Below are 19113 nucleotides of genomic sequence, written 5' to 3' on the forward strand. Positions count from 1 at the left end.
CTGATCCTCAGGGACCCAACTCATTCTGGTCATTTGCCCTTTAAACTGCTACCCTCTCGCAGAGGCTACAGGGCATTGAAGGCCAGAACAAAGAGACTGAAGCACGGTTGTCATGCAAGAGCCAAAATTGGACATGAAATGTCGAAGGATTGTTGGATGGGTCTGGAGAGGTTTTAATTTCTTTTTAAAATTTCATTTATTTTAAATAAACATGCACTTTATATACTTAATATATTATTCTCAATGGTATAGATTGTATATCTTGTCCAGGTTTAAAAATTCTTTTATGCTTTCATATCTTTGAAAAAAATAAATTGCTCATGGAGGATTGGACCTTCAAGTTTGTCGCGCATGGCCATTGACAATAAAGACTTCTATTCTATTCTATTTAGAAAACCACATTGTCTTATAAATTTGTGTTGACCTCTCACATCCTGCAGAGAAGAATTGGACATAACGTTGGAATTAAGACATCGTCCTTGCCGTACATGGTCAGAGATGGCCTATGTGAGCATCCCCAAGGAAATTGCACATCTTTAACTGACAATGCAGTTATTTGCTAACCTTTGACTGTCTGGCTGAGAGTCAAAGGTTAGCACACACACACACAAACACACCCACAAACAATCATATGTACTGTATGTATTCATGCTTGTACAAAATATGACCTTAACCCTGCACAAAAATATAGATGTATGAAAAACTGGTATCTCCTCCTTATGTCACTGTCCAAATGGACAAAAATGATGAATTGCAATGCTGTCTCCCTATAACAGCTATGGCTGAGTGGCTGTGTATAAGATCACACTGGTGGTGAGTTTATGCAGTACGTCTGAGTGTCTTTTATATTTAGCCTTCTGAGCAGCCCCCATGCTGCACAGATTTTATGTGGTCATGCAAACATGATTGTCAGGTCATTCACAGTGCTCTGTTATATTCAGCTAGGAAATACCAGCAAGGTCATCGAACTATCTGGAACTATATAACTTACCAGGTTTAAAAGGCCTACAGCCCCCGGCACAATTGCCCTGAAATGCAGTCAGCTAGAGATGCATTCAACAGCTTGCTTCTGGCTTAAGACCATGTAATCTCCAACACCAGAGACAAAGCCAGCGTTTACCTCTCAGCTGGGCTGTAGGATGGTCATAGGGCCCTGGATTCAATCAGAGCCAACTGAGGCCCAAAGCTGTAATTACATATGAGCAGATGGCCTTGCTGGAGGACTCTCATCCCTCAATCCTTCCTTCCCTTCCACTGAATACCTGCAGTGGGCAGAGCTCCTGCTGCACTTTAAACTATGCTAGGCTTTCATTTGTCTTGTGTGGAAACAGAGGTAGGGTTTGCTGGATAGCTATACAGATTGTCAGCTGTGTTACCAGGGAGCAAAAAGCTCCCATCACTAACATCCAAACGATGCCACCCACGGTTAACAATCTCTGGGCATTATATAAAACAAAGCGTGTAGTCCTGGAGCAGTGGATTGTGTAATTGCTCATACGCACATACCACTGACACGCTTCAAACATCCCGGAGAGAGGAGCCCGCTGTTGGAAACCACTTAGATTGAAGAGAAGAGAATGGAGAACAGCACAGAGTGTATTTGCGGAATGTTCTTTTGGACTTGGTGAGCTAAAGATGGAGTGGGATGTGTGCTGAGCTAGCCATGTTTTCTGTTCCCTCTTTGGAATCATGCAAGTGATTTATGAGTAAGGAATACAAATAACGCCGCCCTTGCAATTGGATGTATCAGTGGATTAGTTTGGACAGCAGCAGGGCAATAGTGTACGAAGAGAACTTTATAGTTTCTTAATTCTTTAATTGAACCTTTGAGCTTTGTCCCAAAATATGAATTTCCTGACAGAGAGTGAACAGTCCCTGGGATTTAAAATGTAATAATTGGTCATAGATTCGGGGAATTGGGGTCTCCCTTTAATCAAAAGCTGCAAAATGGAACGGTGTGCAGTCAGTTGGAAACTACACCCTGATGACTGTATCATAGAGGAAGATAAATTGTGTCCCCTCCCCCATTTTTGTCATGTTTATTTGCTCCGCCAGTGTCAACCGGCAAAACCAATTACAGCATTGTTTGGGCCGACGACACGCTAACGCAGGGCTGCTTGGTGTCATGCTTCGGTTCAACGGCCCATCCATCAGGGTCTAAACATAAGCCCCTGCACCCTTTTACAAAGGCCATTGCAGCCATCAAGCCACCGTACAATCCAACCTCACGACTGTAGGGTGAGACCGCATAGCACTCAACACGTAGCCTACAATGTCCCCTCCATGTGACTATGGGTAGCTCTAACCTCCCCACTGTAGTTGTAGCCGTGTCTCTTCCTCTGTTTAATGGCCTGTTGAGGGGGTGGTTGGGGGGATCCACTGAGACGCGTAGACATGTAATTACACTGAGCCAGATTACTGTACTTGGGAGGGTGGAGCAAGCTGGCACCCATAGGACAAACTTAAAATATACATTTAATTGAACGCTATGTACATAGTTCATGGGCATATACATATGTGCTATATGCAGACTCAAATTGTCATGGGGACGGGAAGGTAGTGCCTTCAGATGCGGGTCACACAAGGTAACCTTTCCCTTCACACAGCACACCGCACACACAACTGTGCTGATGATTTATTAAAGCACAGCGAGGAGGAGCAGGGAGGGAGAAGACAGTGGTGATGAAGAACGCGGCTGGAAGACCTGTCAAATCGACACTGGACAGCATGGGAGGGAAGCCAGCTGGGATACTCAGCTCTCACTCTTACTGTATATATCGATCTCGCCAATGTCAGATTCTGCAAGTGCCAGAAAAATAAAACCGGATATTATACAGCTGACAAATCAGCCTAGCATCAAACGTGGCGCTCCCTTTCTCTGAAGGATCACTGAGATAGTCTCCAGCGCCCATAATAATCAGCGCCTACGAGACGATTGACCAGTGTTACTTCTCTTCTCCCGCATTAGGGTTAAGAGCAGTGCAAATATCTTCCGCTGTATGTTTAAATGTAAAGATTATTACCAGTGGAGAGACAAGCTCCTCTTCTCCCTTCATAACTGAAAACCCCCAAACGGCTCGTGCCTGATCACAACCTGCGGTATGGTTGCAAAGTTGCCTCTCAGCTCGGATAACTCTTCGCAAGCAGGGAAGACGAGCTCATGGTGGCTTGATGTGCTCTGTGTTTATTGACAATTCAAAGTGACGGGAAAGCAAACAGAAGTCTAGACGCCAAGAGGTTTGGCATGACTTAATGTTCCACCTATTCTACTGCTGGTGTTATATCAGATACCATCACTCCCACCATCACTTTACTCCCCCACAATAAGCACATGGCACTTTCCTTAATAGGAATACAGTTGCTTAACTAGACAGCAATTAAAAATCCTTACATAAAGTCAACACACCGTGACTATTGTTGCAGTGCATTTAACTGTGTAAAGATCGAGGGCTCTGTTATAAGTTCCGTGCTCTTCAACACATTCAGTGAGAATATGCCTGTGCTGTGCAGAAGAGGTCCCCATCTAACCCCCCACAGGGTCTTCTGTTTGCAAGTAAACAGCTATCCTTTAAAACATTAATCTTCTATTTTTCATGCTATGAGAAATTATCTCGGCTGGAATGCTCATGAGGGAATTTATACAATTTTAATACATAAACATTTTTTTATATAGTTCATGCATGAGCCACTTGGGTAATTAACTCTGAGGATTGTATAAATGCTAGCTGTTTAGCATTTCCAGTTTAGTGTTTGGGGGTTTTGTTTTGCCACTGCTGTGCGGACTCTGCTAACATTTTATATACAGTGACAAATTATACCCAGTTGTCATGAGGTATTAATTCTTAATGTTCATAAAAAAAATATAATAGTCAATGTTAATGAGGGTCTAAAAGTGTTTAAAACCTAGAAATTGAAGAGTTTAGGAGGCATATGAACATGTATGTCAGAGACATGTTGGATGTAAAGGAAACTGCTGTGCTTTCAAAATTTTCCTCTTTAGGTACCTCATTTAATTCCACTGCTGAAGCAGTAAAACACAGCAGGGCAGACTATGAATACAATACTTCATCAGATTTTCATTTTGTGTCATTCTGACTGGCTGGATTTCATGGAAAAAAAGACTTGCTCTTTTCTATTCTGCATTATGCTAATAATGCTACATGTGGCTATGATTGGAGGTGGTATTCCACATGTAAATGTACCCCTGTAGAGGTTTGACCTTTGACCTGGCTCACAACACGGAGCTGTGAATGACTTGTCCGTCCCTCGCGACGAGTCTCATCAATCACGGCCTGAGGAATGACGAGCCTTCTGCTGTGAAGGACACAGAAAAGTCCAGGATGGTTGTTTCAGCATGGGCTGGTACTCATACATACAGAACAGCTGGCTGCATTCCAATATCACACAGATGGGCATGTTCCTATGGCCTATAATGTAGGCATATCCACATCTTCCATAGCTCCGCCGCAGGTTTATCCCGCTGTCACATGCTCGATTAGCGCCCCTCCCCAGCCCCCCTCCAAGATTCAGTTTAGTATCAGGGACGTCCTAAACAATATCATTAATTGTATCAGCCAGCACCAACTCACATCACAGTTTGCCAACCATCAGTTTGTCCTTTGAAATGTGCAGCAGATGATGACTAAACGATCCCAGAGGAGTTGACAATATGCAGATAGAGGTCAAGGTTTTGGAAGTCATCTGTGATGTAATTTTGCATCTTGCTGCTCTGCTGCAGCTCAGGGAGGACGCAATTGTTGCTGTCTCTACATCTGCTGTGTTGGACTCTACTGTGTGGGGATTCTTTATGTTTTGTTTAGCTTTTTGACCTTTCTTTCTTAAAAGTAACCTTGTAACAGAGAGGAAAGCCAGTAATTAAGAAATACTTTCTGGGGACTTTAGGGGACTGAAACTTTCTCAAAAGATTTTCAAAGGAGAATTAAAGTTCCTCCCACACTGCTACAACTAATACCAATATTTATAATAATAAGTGTTGCTCTAATTATACTTATTGCGATAGCACAGCAAGACATATTCAATCCATTTTTTTGCAGTGTAATTTAATTGACAACCCCTGTTCTCTGTTTGATGTGCTATTGTTCTAATGTTCATTATTTGGAGCCATTAAAATGATGATTCATTTATTGTTTGCAAAGGAATTTTTCTAAAAATACTGGATGTGAATCTGCTTTGTAGCCAAAACAAAACTGTAGTATTTAAATTCAATTTCACGAATGACTTTTGAACCGTTAGAGTGAAACAATCCCATGTCAGGTCCAGCAATGGAATATTAAAAGTATTATTTTGTGTCTCTTGTGTCAAAAAATGTTACTTTGTTGCACTGGCAGTCTGAATCTGGAAATGAACTGTCTGAGAAGTGATGGCTCATTATAAAGTAACGCTGCTCCTGGATGTCTTTTAAAAGATTATTTTCCTGTGGGCGTTAACCAAAGAACTAAAGCAAATCACTACTAAGAAAAGATACTGCAAAAAAACCCTCCGTGTTGGCTGCAAAGGAACTCAGTATCTTGTCGGAGGATCTGTAGGTGCTTTTCAAAGAGTACAACTGAAACAGAAAAATGTCTGTGCGGATATTAGCGTCAATTAGGAATTGCAGTCCCTCCATGTAATGCTGCTCTGATTCCATTTATGCAACTCTTTAATCTGACATAATTCCAAATGTTCTCTGCCCAGTAGATGCCAGAGGATGGCAGCTGAAGCCAGTACATTAGCTGATGCTGGAGCCTTTTCACAAACCACCATTCGTTTTGAGAACAGAACATGCGTTTTTTTTCCTACTTCTTTTTCTCTGGTGGAACGTTCGTCCCTTTAAAGGTATTGGACGCCAACGGTTGACGGTCTGAGAAAGTCCAGATTATATCTCACTAATTTACTCGAGCTGAGGCTAAAACAGTGAAGTGATAAAAATCGTACACTAAGAAACAAACTGCTGAGAGATTATTTAAAGGAGGCTCACTAGAAAATCGTTCAAAAGGACCCAGATGTTTTAACACATTTGCACATACTTTATGCACATTAAATAAAAGTAGACTTTTGTACAATATCTCACTAAATATATTTACATGACATACAATTCGCCATCAGTGCAATACATAGGAATGTTGCATATTTACCAAATGTTAGACTCTTTCATTTATGAAGAAAAATAATTCCAGCGACAGAAGCTGAGAGAACTGATGCGTTAATGTAACATGTGCAACTTTCATATCGCTGAACCGTTTCACCGGAAATAAAAATAAATCAAACTTTAGTACCTCCCTAGTAATAAGAATCATTGTAAAAGTAATTTTTCACATGTACATTTGTTCATACATGAAATGGATTGCCTTTGTACAAATCATTTATAGAACTTTGGCAGTTTATCAGGAAAATAATTTAAAAATGTACTGACAATAATAAGAATAAAGATGATTATATCAAACGGCCTGCAGTGTTGCGTAAGCTTGCCTTCAAAGCTCGTATTCACAGTGGTCGTTCAGAAAGGCTGGAAGCTGATGGTTAAACAGAGGAAAGAAAACCCAAAAAAAGAAAGTAACTCCACCCTTTCTGGTTTGCCTGTTAGCACTGGAGGCTGTCATTGTTGTCATGGTTATAAAATTACAAACATCTATGAAGGTCTACATAGCAGTCATCGCCATTTAAAAAAACACGTCTGTTGTCAGGTGCACTTAAACAGTTTGAAGGCAAGGGGGGCGGGGGAGGGGACCCTGTTCGACGGCCACTGTGGAATCATGGGACGGACATGACCGAGAAGAGGACATGCACAACAGTGCTGCGTGGAAAAACGTCAACCCAAAATCAACCTAAAACAGGGTGCAAAATGAATAAATTCGCAACAATCGAAAACGCCACACGGCCAGTAAAATGACTTACACCGGACAAAATAACCTAGCAAATTTCAAACATACTAAGTTCACCATTATTCGTATACGTTGGTTTTGTTCTTTTTTTTTTCCACTGGTTTGGCACTTTATTGGAACAAATCTCTGTTCAAAAAGACTAAATGTTGTACAAAAGGTTTTCCATGTCCTGTTAACATAACTCAGAATATAATACGTAATAGTAAGCATACTGTAAGTAAACACTTGTACATACTGTAGTTTTAAAATGAACATTCCAACAGATGTATTACACACATGCACAAAAACAAACAAACAAACAAACAAACAAACACACAAACACAACTCTCTCTCACTCTCTTGCTGCCTTGGCCCGATTTGGGCCAGATCCTCTTTGGACACTCCCGTCCTCCAGCATCTCTCCGGAGAGGACAACTGCTACTACCACTTTTTTTCCTGTCGTTCATCTCACGTAAGACAACACATCCCTTTCAATGCCGCGCCCTCCCTCCGCATTATGACACTTCCTCGGCCGACCGCGTGTCCATCTTGAGACGGACAAACTCTTTGGCCACCTCATCGTTGGTCCTTTGAGAGAGTATCCTCATGATGGTCAGGCCGGTATCATCCATGGAGATGCTCTTCATTAAGGGGTAGCAGCCAGAACAGCTGCCATTGTCCGCTAGCTCTCGGAGCTGGATAACCGTCATGCCAATGATGCGGTCCTCGCGGGCGAAGCAGTAGTCCTTCACTGAGACGTGCAGCTCGTAGGCCTCCGGACCATGTTCGTTACTTAGAACACTGAGTAAAAATGAAACAGAGAGGCAAGAAAAAGGAAAGAGTCAAGATGGCGGAAGCTGACCATCCACCGTCATCACAAATAAGGAATCTGGTGTGTTCCAATCAATTTTCGATCATCCAAAACCTCCCTCCTGCACATCTTTATCACTAAAGACATTTATTCTCAAGTCTTATTCTGGACATCATCTGAACTGGCAGAACTGTTGAAGAGTTTAGGAGGCATATGAACATGTATGTCAGAGACATGTTGGATGTAAAGGAAACTGCTGTGCTTTCAAAATTTTCCTCTTTAGGTACCTCATTTAATTCCACTGCTGAAGCAGTAAAACACAGCAGGGCAGACTATGAATACAATACAGAACTGGCAGAACTTTTGCCTCAGCAAATAAAAATGATAATCTACATTTATATGCTGAACCATGACTTCACATTTGTGTTTGAGCACTTTCAGAGCATTTTGGCTCTGAACTTAAAGAAAGAAAACAGTCTCGAGAAGACTATCATTATCACTTGGCTTCCTTTGATAGTACAACAAGCATGGCTGCTGCTATGGCAACTGGATTTTAGTTACTTTCTTCCTACAACAAAAAGGACTAAGAGATTAAAAGTGTTAAGTTCTCTAGTCATTAAAAGAGGCTACTTTGTAGTGCATTGATACTGAACAAGACTACTTTGGAAAAAGCAAGTTGTTAATATTAAACTTATATTATTCAGTATGCCTCAATAGTCTACCGTAATGGCTACTTACTATTGGAATGTTTCATTGTACTTTGGTGACCAATTGTTATTCTTGGTCTTGGTGCTAAATTTGCGCTTCTTGTCCGTCAGGTGGGGGCCCAGGGCATTGACCTCTACAAACGGTCGGAACATGGCGTTGGTTTGCCAGATGAGGTTATTTACTGCGACCACTGTGGAAAAACAAAGAAAACAACACGATGAACAGAATACCTGGGCTGTGGTAGCATTCGCAGTGCAACGATGTCCCTGACTGTAAAATCAGTTATAAAAACATAAAGCAAAATGGCTGAGGCACAGAGATGTTTTCATTTCACTCACACACACACATACACACACACACACACACAAAGAGCAGAAATAACTGAGCTGTTCTTGCTGACTAGAGTGGCTTTTTGTCCTTCAGCCATATAGGCTTTCCCCAAATGCTTTTGGAGACATTGAGTACATCTTGTCCTCCACCAATGGACTCTTACACCAATGTTCATTCAGACTGACATCAAAGCAGAGCCTCCTTTATTAGGATTATAAGGATTCTTGGTAAAACTGCAGTTTCTCATGATATATGGCAACAAGGGCAGATATTCTATAGCCTGTTGATGGTATAATTGAGGACTTGGTGTCTACTTTAACACTTAATGTATTTTAAGTGCATAAAAATGTTTTATGACACTCTAGATGCATCCATCTGGTATTGACCACATACAACAATAACCCATTAACTATTGCAGGAATCTTTACCGCAGTAGATCGAAGATGTTAGAGGTGAGTACAAATATTCTTCATCACTTAGTTTACGCAGTAGACTTCAAGACACAAAGAGCGATGCTGTGATTGACGGTAGCTGATGTGGTGCATCAACAGTCGTTCATTTCAGGTAGACTAATACATAGTGTACGCTACAAGTGACATTTACATAGTTAGTATTATGATTTGTTCATTAGTAAAACTATTTTGAATCTGTCAGTGGTTCTCTGTATTATGTTATTATTCAGGCTATAAAGCAATTGATTGAGACTGAAATGAGATTATCACCCATGAGCTCATCATGAGCCCCAAACAATTTAAAATTATTTTTATTTACTCTATTCTTCCATAGAAGGGAACATGGGAAGTCCTAGAGCAGATGAAAATCTCACCTTTCACGCTGACTTTGTGCTCTCCAGTGCCAGGGTGAGAGATGAGATTCACTTGCATCGACACCTCCCCCACTGATCCATTGGCTGACTGACCTGAACACACACCAAAACAGCAACGGGAGGATTTAAATGATGCGTTTGTTCAAGTGGAGAGAAAATGGAGAGAAGTGGCACGAAGGAAGCCGGGGAGTGAAACTGAGACATCGGGATTGGAAAAGAGACGCAGGCTGGCAGCCACAAGTGTGGGCGCATCGGCTCCCTTTTTTCTAAATCCAGGGCATGGACTAAAATAAGATGTGTGTACTCATTTTTCTGTACCAGAGCAAAATAAATCAATCAGTCTTTGAAACAAAAAAAGCTGCAAGAGGGGGTAGAAACCCTTCACCCCACTAGTAGTCCAACAGCAAACAAGTGTATGGTTTCCTCTAGCTTGAGGCTGCGTTGAAACAAGAGGAGTGAAAAACAAAGACACACAATCCTCAGTCTGGTTTGAAGGCCGTGGGAAAAGCAGATGGAAAAGAGAATGGAATCACAAAGAAAATGATGTCCTACACAATTAAATCATTAAACAGTTGAAATGGACGAAAGCAAAAGCAAAATGTTGGCCCAGGCGAGTGGTAATTAGTGTGTGTGTGTGTGTGTGTGGGGGGGCAGAAATATCAGTGACACAAGAGGAAATGCCCTTTTGAGCATTGCTCAAACCAAGATAGCCGTTTCTTTCACGCGGGGTGAGCTTGTTGCCAGGAAACAATTAGAAGTGATTGCTGACCAGGTGTCCCACTCTGTCTGATGGAGGGAAGGCGGCTCCATTCAACTGCTCTGTGTTTCACCCAGCCTGGGACAAACAGATGCTTCGCACTCCGGGACCGACGGTGGGGATTGATGAAGGAGCGTGTTCATCCAATAACTAATCAATACGTGCCAAACATGCAGTGGCCATTACAACTGCTAATGAAGAAGCAAGCTGGCTGATTTATTGTAATGGGTGGTGGCGGGGAATGGGTGGGGTGGGGTGGGGGGTGGGGGGGGGCACTGATGCTGCACAATTAAGCTCTGGATAGTGGGAATTTAGCAGAGCAAAACCCACAACGCACTTCAGAGATTGGCTGAAATAATGCATTGAATGATGCTGCGCGCATGCAGCACAGCGCCCTCAATAAATAATAAACAAGTGTATAAAGACCACACACGGGGGGCAGAGAATGTGAAATCTGGTCAGCAGGGCTACACGATTAAGAGACAAAAATACTAATATGACCAAAACGGATGAGAAAGGTGAGTCCTGGAGAATAAATCTCTCTTAGTTTGATCAAAATAGCAAACAAACAGTCAGGTCCAGGAAAACAGCCACATAAAACTGGCATCACACCATATATCATCGATGCTTAAAGCAGGGACTCATCCTTCACACATGCGGGCTTCTCCGTGCACAACATACAGGCACACGTTGTGGTCTAAATGTGTCGCTGTCAGAGTGCACGGCTGGTGATAAATGGTAACGTGTCCACTCCGCTACACGGAGCATCAGCACATCCCCACGCTTTTTACCGAACTAATGCCCATCAACCACGTCGCTAACTCCAATTACGGACTTCACATTAGATCACCCCCCTATCGAGGACATCACTCTCCATGTTGGGGAGGAGGCGAGAAGGATGTGATGCTGTTTAAGCTGCAAGATAGGGGAAAACTCTTAAAATAGCACACAATAAAATGAGGTGAATCTTTACCCATCTGAGCGGCAGATGGGCCTTTCTAGAGTCCCATTTCTGCAAGACTGAGCACACAAAAGAAACCAACAGCCCGGAGATTCAACGACACACTGCGGTGAATTCCCTCTCAAATGTCTCAGGAAACCTGAAGGTGTTAGCGCCTCGTTACAATCACAGGGGAGGGCGAGAGAGACGACAGAGCAGCAACAAAAAAGTGGGCCAGTGATGACAAAGACAAATAAGACAGGAAGCAAGAGAATGATTCAAACCGCAAAATACTCTCATGAATACATTGTGACGCTGATTTTGCGTGCTTCTAATAAGAGACAGGCAGCATTTCTGGCCTTCAGGGTACAGCCATGAAGAGGCCATCGTGGGTAAATTTGTGTCATTACTGCAATATCCAGGGACAGGAAATGACAAACTATTCATCAAAGCACTGAAGGTGGGATAAGGCCGATGAGAAAGCAAAACATAACTGGCTTTGACACATATGACATCAGCAGTCACCACATTATCACATCAATTCTAAAACACCGACAAGTGCAGAAAGCGATTCAGTGGCGGGAGCTCTCCAGGCTGTTGATGTAACATTGTGTTTATTTATAGGTATGTTTACCATCCAGGGACTGTTTAAGTGTCAAAGTGCACTATAGTGTTGACAATGTGCTGCACTGCGTGCTTGTTTTGCAGATGACATCAAAGTAGTAGCTTTTAGCCTTACTGTTTGCCTGCTTTGCTGTTTTCTGTTGGTCTTTATGTTTAATAGCTTCAGGAAACTATGTGAAATGTGGACACGCTGCTTACCTTGAGAGGTTTGGGTGCATATATATTTCTTGACCAAGGCATCTGTAGGTTGAGTATAAAGGCTGAGAGCGTATTTGAGAGATTTCATATCCGGGCTCTTCTCGAGGAAGGTTTTCTTCAGCCCATTTCCTCCAGCGTGGAAATATTGCTGCATGGAATAAAAAGCAACAGAAGCGTGAATATGAGGAACCGTTCGACACCTCACACAACACGATGGCAACTTTTATGTTTCTGCACCACAGAAGGAGAGTGGGCTCAGAGCATAACCTAGGATTTTAAGGCCGGCACGCAGTTCCCAACGAGGCGACGCAGAGAGACAGCTTTAGGAGCCCCTCTACTCATTAATTACTGTGCATTTAACCCTTAAACCCACGGTTGCTTGGTAAATGCATATCTGATTTGCTGAGGACAGAGAAGGTTTGCTTTTTTTTCATTTGGCATCACAACTCCCACACGCTGGAGCGCAGCCACGGACAGATCTCACAAAAGGGTGAGGCGGAACAGAGGAGTCGTGAAAAGACAAACTCGAAACCACCTATAACCTCTAATCTTTTGCGCCTATTTATTTGAAATCCCATTTGAAACACATGGTAATTACAGGAGGTGCATGATGGGGGTTTAGCATAAAGTAGAAGCTGTGGATAAGTTCACTTGAGGTAGTTTTATCTGCTTTCCATACTCTGTGTGTGGAATATCTAGAGAATATAAATGCAGAACAGACTAGAGACGCTATTAAATAATATATTCAGATATATCTTATGGCCGACCTCAGACTGACTACATTACAGACTTGTAGGTGACTCAGCAAAGTTTTTTTTCTTAGACACCAAATATGAATTATAATAGCCTGATATACATTTAAGTCATGGATGCAGTTTGTAAATAAAAATGGAAACAGCAGCTAAAACAGCCAGGGTACACCTCTATCCTATGTTGTCACAAATGATTGGTTTCCTGCGAAGCATTTCAAGCCGTGATGGCTTTCAAATCGAGCTGATAGCCGTCACCTTGTTACCGCCCCGAATCCATCATGACAGAAAAAAAAAAAGTGTTTTTCATGCGTTGGGCACTCGTGCTCTCGTTTGCACATCCCGTGAGACGTGAGGGATGGTTGTCAGAGCTTCTCTTGTCAGAGGATTTGCTGTGCTGCCAGGCCATTTGCCCCAAAAAGAACACTTTGAACAATCTCATTATCTCAGTATTTTCATTCCTACACACAGAGTGGTGACTTTAAAGTCATTGGTTTAATTCTTAAGCAAACTTTCCCTAATTTTCTAGTGCAAAATTTTGAATATTTTATTTGACTGAAGATGGTTCAATGCCAGTGTTTCACGTAGATATTTACATAATACTAATTTGGCTGCGTGGCTCTTTAGTGGTTTTCCGTGGAGCCACTGTTTCTATGGCAGCCTCAGAAGTAGGGAATAAGAGCTAATAGGAGCATGTTGGCAATTAACCGCACAGTGAGCCATATTATTTGTCGGCTGGCTTAAATGCCCGTAAAAACAACAAAAGTGGCCTGATCAAACTCAGCAACTCTAAAGTGACATCTAGCAAACAGTCTGCGGTTAGTTGTTCACTCAACATCTGATGTGAACAAGAGTTTCGTATCGATTTCTTGCTGCAAACCTGGACATTTTATGCAGCGGAAGGGGGATCTATTATAAAGCCCCATTTACAATGTTTAGGGATTTTTCTTGCGGCGAGGTTTTATTTGGATGATGGATTAGATTTAACATACAACAGATTTGATTTGATGTTTTTTTTTCAATTCATGCGATGGCCAGTTTTCCTGAAGCGCTCCCGAGCTGCGTTACATGACTGTTGAAGTAACATGATTGAACTGAATGCAGCTGCAGATTCCTCCGGGACACGAGAATTAATTAGTGCAGAGTTTTTCCCAGCAGAGCCTCGGCATCACTCTTCTCACGTCACAGCAGACATGAGCCTTGCTATCGCATATTAGTTTACAACAAGCAGTAAATTAAGAGTGCAGTGTTTGCCTCTCTTATTCAGGAGCTTAAGGCATCTCTCCCCACTCAGGTATATTATTATCCTCTGTTCCCGGGGCTATAGATATGCATGGCTTTGTTTCCCAAACATGTCGCTTCAGTGGTCAGTGATCCAGGAAATGCAACGCTATAAAAAACAACAATCCAGGCTTTGCAGATTTTTCTACAGCTTTGTCAGCCTCTGTTGTAATGAGTTATTTCCTCGATGGTTCTTGTTTAGTCTTATAATCAAGCCTAACTTACCTTGATGGTGGGAAGTACAAGGTCCATAGCTGCACACTGACGCGGTGTCAGGCTCCTGGCTTCCTCTCGGATAACGTGCTCCTGAAAGGATACGAAAGGAATCACGCACCTTTACAATGCTGTCAAACCTGACTGAAATAAGGCACTTTTCAAAAGACAAACAGTAAAACACGTCCAGGTTCAGATGTGCAAACCTGACTGATATTTACCAGAATGCATTTGCGGGTGCATTTATGGTGAATATTTATAGTTACCTATTTAAAATGAGAGATTTTACATTCATTTGAAGACAGCCTTGCTAATTAACAATTCTATTTTGGACTGTTTTAATGTCCTTGGTGTTTGTTGCTACGATATGAAAATGTGAAAGTTAATTGTGTTAGTATACTGTTTTGAATGTAAAACAATATGGTGGTATACTTCCTGCAGGAAGGAAAAAACACATCTCTCTCTCTCTGGTCCCTAAGGTCATTGTGTGTCTGTCATTTCTGCATTTTGAAAGGTTATTAAAGAAGGAAAATCGCCCTTTATAACATAGCTACACAGGTGCAGCACTGTGTGTAGAAATGGAAGTAACGAGGGTCAAAGGTTGTTCCAATCAAACCAATTAACTTTAATGACCCATGAATACTCGCTGCTACACGGGTCAAAGGGTCAATGCTAATGTGGAGTGCATCTGATGTGTTGAATAATGCATTCATGTTATACAAACATGAAGCAAATATTAGTTAAGAATATTAATAAAGGAGTTTTTTACACTACTGAACATAATAGAAATCTTGTGTTTTGCGACGTGAAGTGCTGAAATGAATCCATGGCTGTAATGGTGGACACTACCCAGACGTTCCCCCAGTGCAGCTTCTCTCCGAGCTACTGTCACGCCACAGTTGTTAGTGAAACCTCAGCGCAACCACTGATCCATTCAAGTGCTTCACTACACAGAGCTCCAGGGATCAAACATCCTCTGGCTACATCAACAATTAGGCACCAGTCTGGATAGTGTTGCTCTGTTACACCCGTAGAACACCTCCCATTGTTCTGCTTCAGAATAGAATCATATGCAGGATCTCTTCGAATGTATAGAAAAAAGGAAGGTCGAGGGAATTAATTAGGTCACGAGAAGGTCAAGGGAATTCATTTATTGTTTCATGATGGTTTTTAATGTGTATCTGTTGTTTTTCAGAGTTACTGAAATGAGTAGTTTCTGCATGATGACATGGGGTGTTTTTACATCTCACAGCGTGAATGTGCAGAGAGTAGAGAAGAGCAGTGCTCACTATGGGTCCATTTTCAACCCTACCTTGAGCTTGGACAGCTGTCCCAAATCTTTTGCAGCATTGAAGATCATCTGTGCTCCTTGCTGTTGGAGAGGCAAACACTTCATAAATCAGACGTCCAAAACATGAGCAGGAATCAGCTCTAGGGTTCATGTTGTTCCAGTTTATATCGTGTTTGTGTGTGTGTGTGTGTGTGTGTATCAGATGCAGGAAATGAAAAAGAAACAGGCGAAGGCCAAAGTCAGGCATGACAGGAATGACTTTTTTTAAGCATACAACTCACACTTTGGTCATTTAGAGGAGGCAGGACTATTGTCCTCTCGATGGAGTTCAGCACGATCTTCCACAGCTCTTTCAGAACCCGCTTCAGCACCGTCTTCTCGCAAATCTTGGCGAAGAGCATCAAACTGCAAAAACAGTATCTGTCAGTGCAACAGAAACACTCACAACGAGCTGGCGTGAAGAGTGACGACATCCTCGGAACATCCAGAGAGAGGAACAACTGCGATTTGCAGCAGAACAGCAGTGGCTGCCTTTTAATCTCACCATTGTGCAAACGGGATCTCCAGAGGAAGAGACGAGAGGAAGGATTTTATTTTTTTCACATATCATTAAGAGGATTCCCTTTAATACCCCATTGGCCTCAATGTTGCTTTGACAAATTGTTCCGAGAGATTCCCAGACGTGAGGAATGAAACGTATCTTCCATAGAATTTATTCCATAGAACTGATGACGGCATCTACATCAGATAGAAATCAGCACTGAGCATCACTCCTTTATCATTTCATTAGATGGTCAAATTTCAACTGGCGTCAAGCGTCAATAAACTAAATAAATGAAACCTTTCATTAAGGGATAGAAATGACCTCAAGAACAGATTATAAAGTGCTGTATATGAATCTAATCTGAAAGTGGACACACTGGCAGGGACGCGCCTCATAAGCATGGCTGACCACAACGCTTAAGACGTAAACAACTATTTTGGAAGCTGTTGAAGTATTTTCCATCACTACTTGTTGCTGTTAAATTGGATATTTTAAAGAGACACCAAGAAGAGTCTCGAGTCACCTCTGGAATATAACTCAAGCTGTTATTTTGGAAATAAATTCCTCCCACAGCCCCAGTGTCACCTGTACCACGTGCACTGATTTTGAGAAAACTGGGTGTACAAATCAAAGAAATTAATTATTTCAATGTGATATTTGTCGAAGATGAAGCCACTGATAGCTCAATGTTGTCAAGCCTCAATGCTGATTTTGCATTTAATGGAAGCTCACTTTTTATCCAGCAGGTCCATCAGAGGACGGAGGACCGTTTCTGCATCCATCGCAGCGTTGCTCCCTTTGGCTGATCCTTTCATCTGTACCAGCTCCTGGTTCATCTGCTTCACACAGTCCTCAATGACGGGTTTGAAGCTGGGAGAAAGTAAAAAGGCTCATCCTTCAAATGTGCACCAGGGTTGTAATTTGCATTGCAGAATAAGTCCTCTTTGATGGGAGGCTGGGCTCCGTCCTGAGGAGTGAACTATAACACTAAAAAGGTGGCAGAAACATAAATATCTTTTCCTCTGGAAATGTTCAGCAATACTCTGAGCTGATAGGGCACAAAAAGTCATCCGCAAGAAGACGTTCTAACTCACAAAAACAGCCTCACGTAGACTTTTAAAGAATCACAACAATGCTCACCTGGAGCCAAACACTCCACTGAGTTCATCCAGCACAGTGTTGAGTTTATTCTGCAGCTCCTTCAGCAGATCACTGGCCTCTGCATCCAGCTGTCAGAGGGAGAAAATGAGTTACCACACTATTACACTGGCCATCCTCCCTGACTAGACCTCTGAATCTCTCTGCTCTGGGTGGGGGGTGTGAGAGGGGCAGCAGGCACAGAGGAGTAACCTGCCTCACTGGTGGCCATCCACTGGTCCTGTCCGCCATCTGTGCGGAGCGCTGCTCTGAATACAAATGCAGCGGCTCACCTCAGAGCACTGCCATGATGACTGCTCCCCGAGTCATCAGATAAGGTGTCAGCGAAGACATCGCCAGCGTGCTCTAAAACACAACCCCCCTCGCCTAATACCCCACAGATTTATGTAGAGACAATGTTCTGTCAGACAGCTTCGCTATTGTAACATCTAATAGGATTAAAGCTTACTGCCACCAAAGTTTGAGTTTGTGATTCTGAAAATCCTCTGGTGAATGCAGGAATAAGTCATGGGCAGTGCAACTTATTTGCTAAACACAAGCAGAGTGAATGGCCACAATTCACCCTAAGCATCGTAAATTAATCCATTGTGATTTTGACTTGGACTTTCAGCGAATGAGCAAAATATCTGATCCCCAACATATGCTGCACTGTACATGCTCATGCATGATGTGTTAGGTTGCCATTTTTTGGTTTCCGGATCTGGAGATTCTCATCTGTGACGCTTGGCATGGCCCTGGGAAAGGCAAGGTTGCCTGTAATTGTGCGTTTGTGCGTGCACGTGCGGATGCCACCGCGACATCTGAGCGCGGCTGTTTGCTCATGAATCCCATTTGCCGTGTAGAAATGTCTAAATATTGATGTTTTTTGATGAAGGCGGGGAGAAAAACATCGCTTGGCGCCTGAGATGGACGTGCGAGGGCAGCCACCACATCACATGCAGAGCAGGCCGCCACGTTAGACCCAAATAAGCTTAGCCATGGAGCCGCTCATCTCACAGTCTACTGGCGGATGGCTCAGCTGGAAAGCAGAGATGTGAACTCCAGGTAGATTTGTAGGGTACATTTGTGGATGCATGTTGAAATGAACACGTGTTGATACTCTAATGAACAGATGCAGCTATACATATTGGAATATTAATCAGGGGTATTCTTTTATTCTTTAAATCAGAGGTAAGATCTCTAGCGATAGCAGGAAACCCCTGCAGGTTTGTTATCTTTTATCAGTTTCTGGAGGAAAATCCAAGCCCTCTAATCTGCAGCCTGACAGCATCTGAAACGGAGATTCACTTTTCATTGTCTTTCCTCTTTTCGTCTCATTTCCGTTCAAAGGGTATTGTTTTGCTGTGAGTTGAATCAAGATGCTTTTGAAACCCAATTACTTTGGTTGGGCTCAAAAAGCAAGTTTATATTATACCAATTCAATAAAGTCTGAAAGTCATGTTCAAGCATTCCTAATTAGGACAGAATGTGGCCTGTTTCTCTATACCGGCATAATAAAGTTGGATCAAAATCCATCTCTTGAGTGAGAAAAGCACAATGTTATCAAAGTTTATAGACAGTTTTAGGAGGGAGGGTGATGATGATTTCACAAATGTGAGCAGTTTGAGTGATTATTGCTAATCTCTGTTATTTGGACTGATAGGATAACAACTCTGGGTAATTACTTTGGCTCTCTCTGGGAACTAATTGGTGATATGGAACACATTACACGATGAATAGGATCCATAGAAAAGAGGAAACTAGTGAGAAAGTAAAACTTGAAATACAGCTACATCATTTGTAACAAAGAGATATTCTTTCTTAAAGATAAACCCCATTGTCCA

General features: G+C 42.3%; 1 protein-coding gene across 3 annotated transcripts in view; it reads right to left on the bottom strand.

The window, feature by feature from the left end:
- Positions 1-5968: 5968 nt before the first annotated feature.
- The window catches only part of LOC101078171 (protein unc-13 homolog C), a 75275-nt gene continuing 62130 nt past the window's right edge, over positions 5969-19113 (bottom strand). For 2 of the 3 annotated variants that reach the window (XM_029846278.1, XM_029846277.1), the window contains 9 exons: positions 17273-17361; positions 16865-17002; positions 15870-15993; positions 15610-15669; positions 14310-14390; positions 12055-12202; positions 9536-9628; positions 8410-8569; positions 5969-7661 (listed from right to left, as the gene is read on the bottom strand). In XM_029846278.1, the coding sequence (XP_029702138.1) occupies positions 7376-7661; positions 8410-8569; positions 9536-9628; positions 12055-12202; positions 14310-14390; positions 15610-15669; positions 15870-15993; positions 16865-17002; positions 17273-17361 (1179 nt within the window). In that variant the 3' untranslated portion in view covers positions 5969-7375. The remainder of the gene's footprint in view (positions 7662-8409; positions 8570-9535; positions 9629-12054; positions 12203-14309; positions 14391-15609; positions 15670-15869; positions 15994-16864; positions 17003-17272; positions 17362-19113) is intronic. The other variant, XM_029846279.1, reaches the window with a different exon arrangement.

Source organism: Takifugu rubripes, chromosome 13 (assembly GCF_901000725.2).
Source record: "Takifugu rubripes chromosome 13, fTakRub1.2, whole genome shotgun sequence".
Lineage (NCBI taxonomy): Eukaryota > Metazoa > Chordata > Actinopteri > Tetraodontiformes > Tetraodontidae > Takifugu > Takifugu rubripes.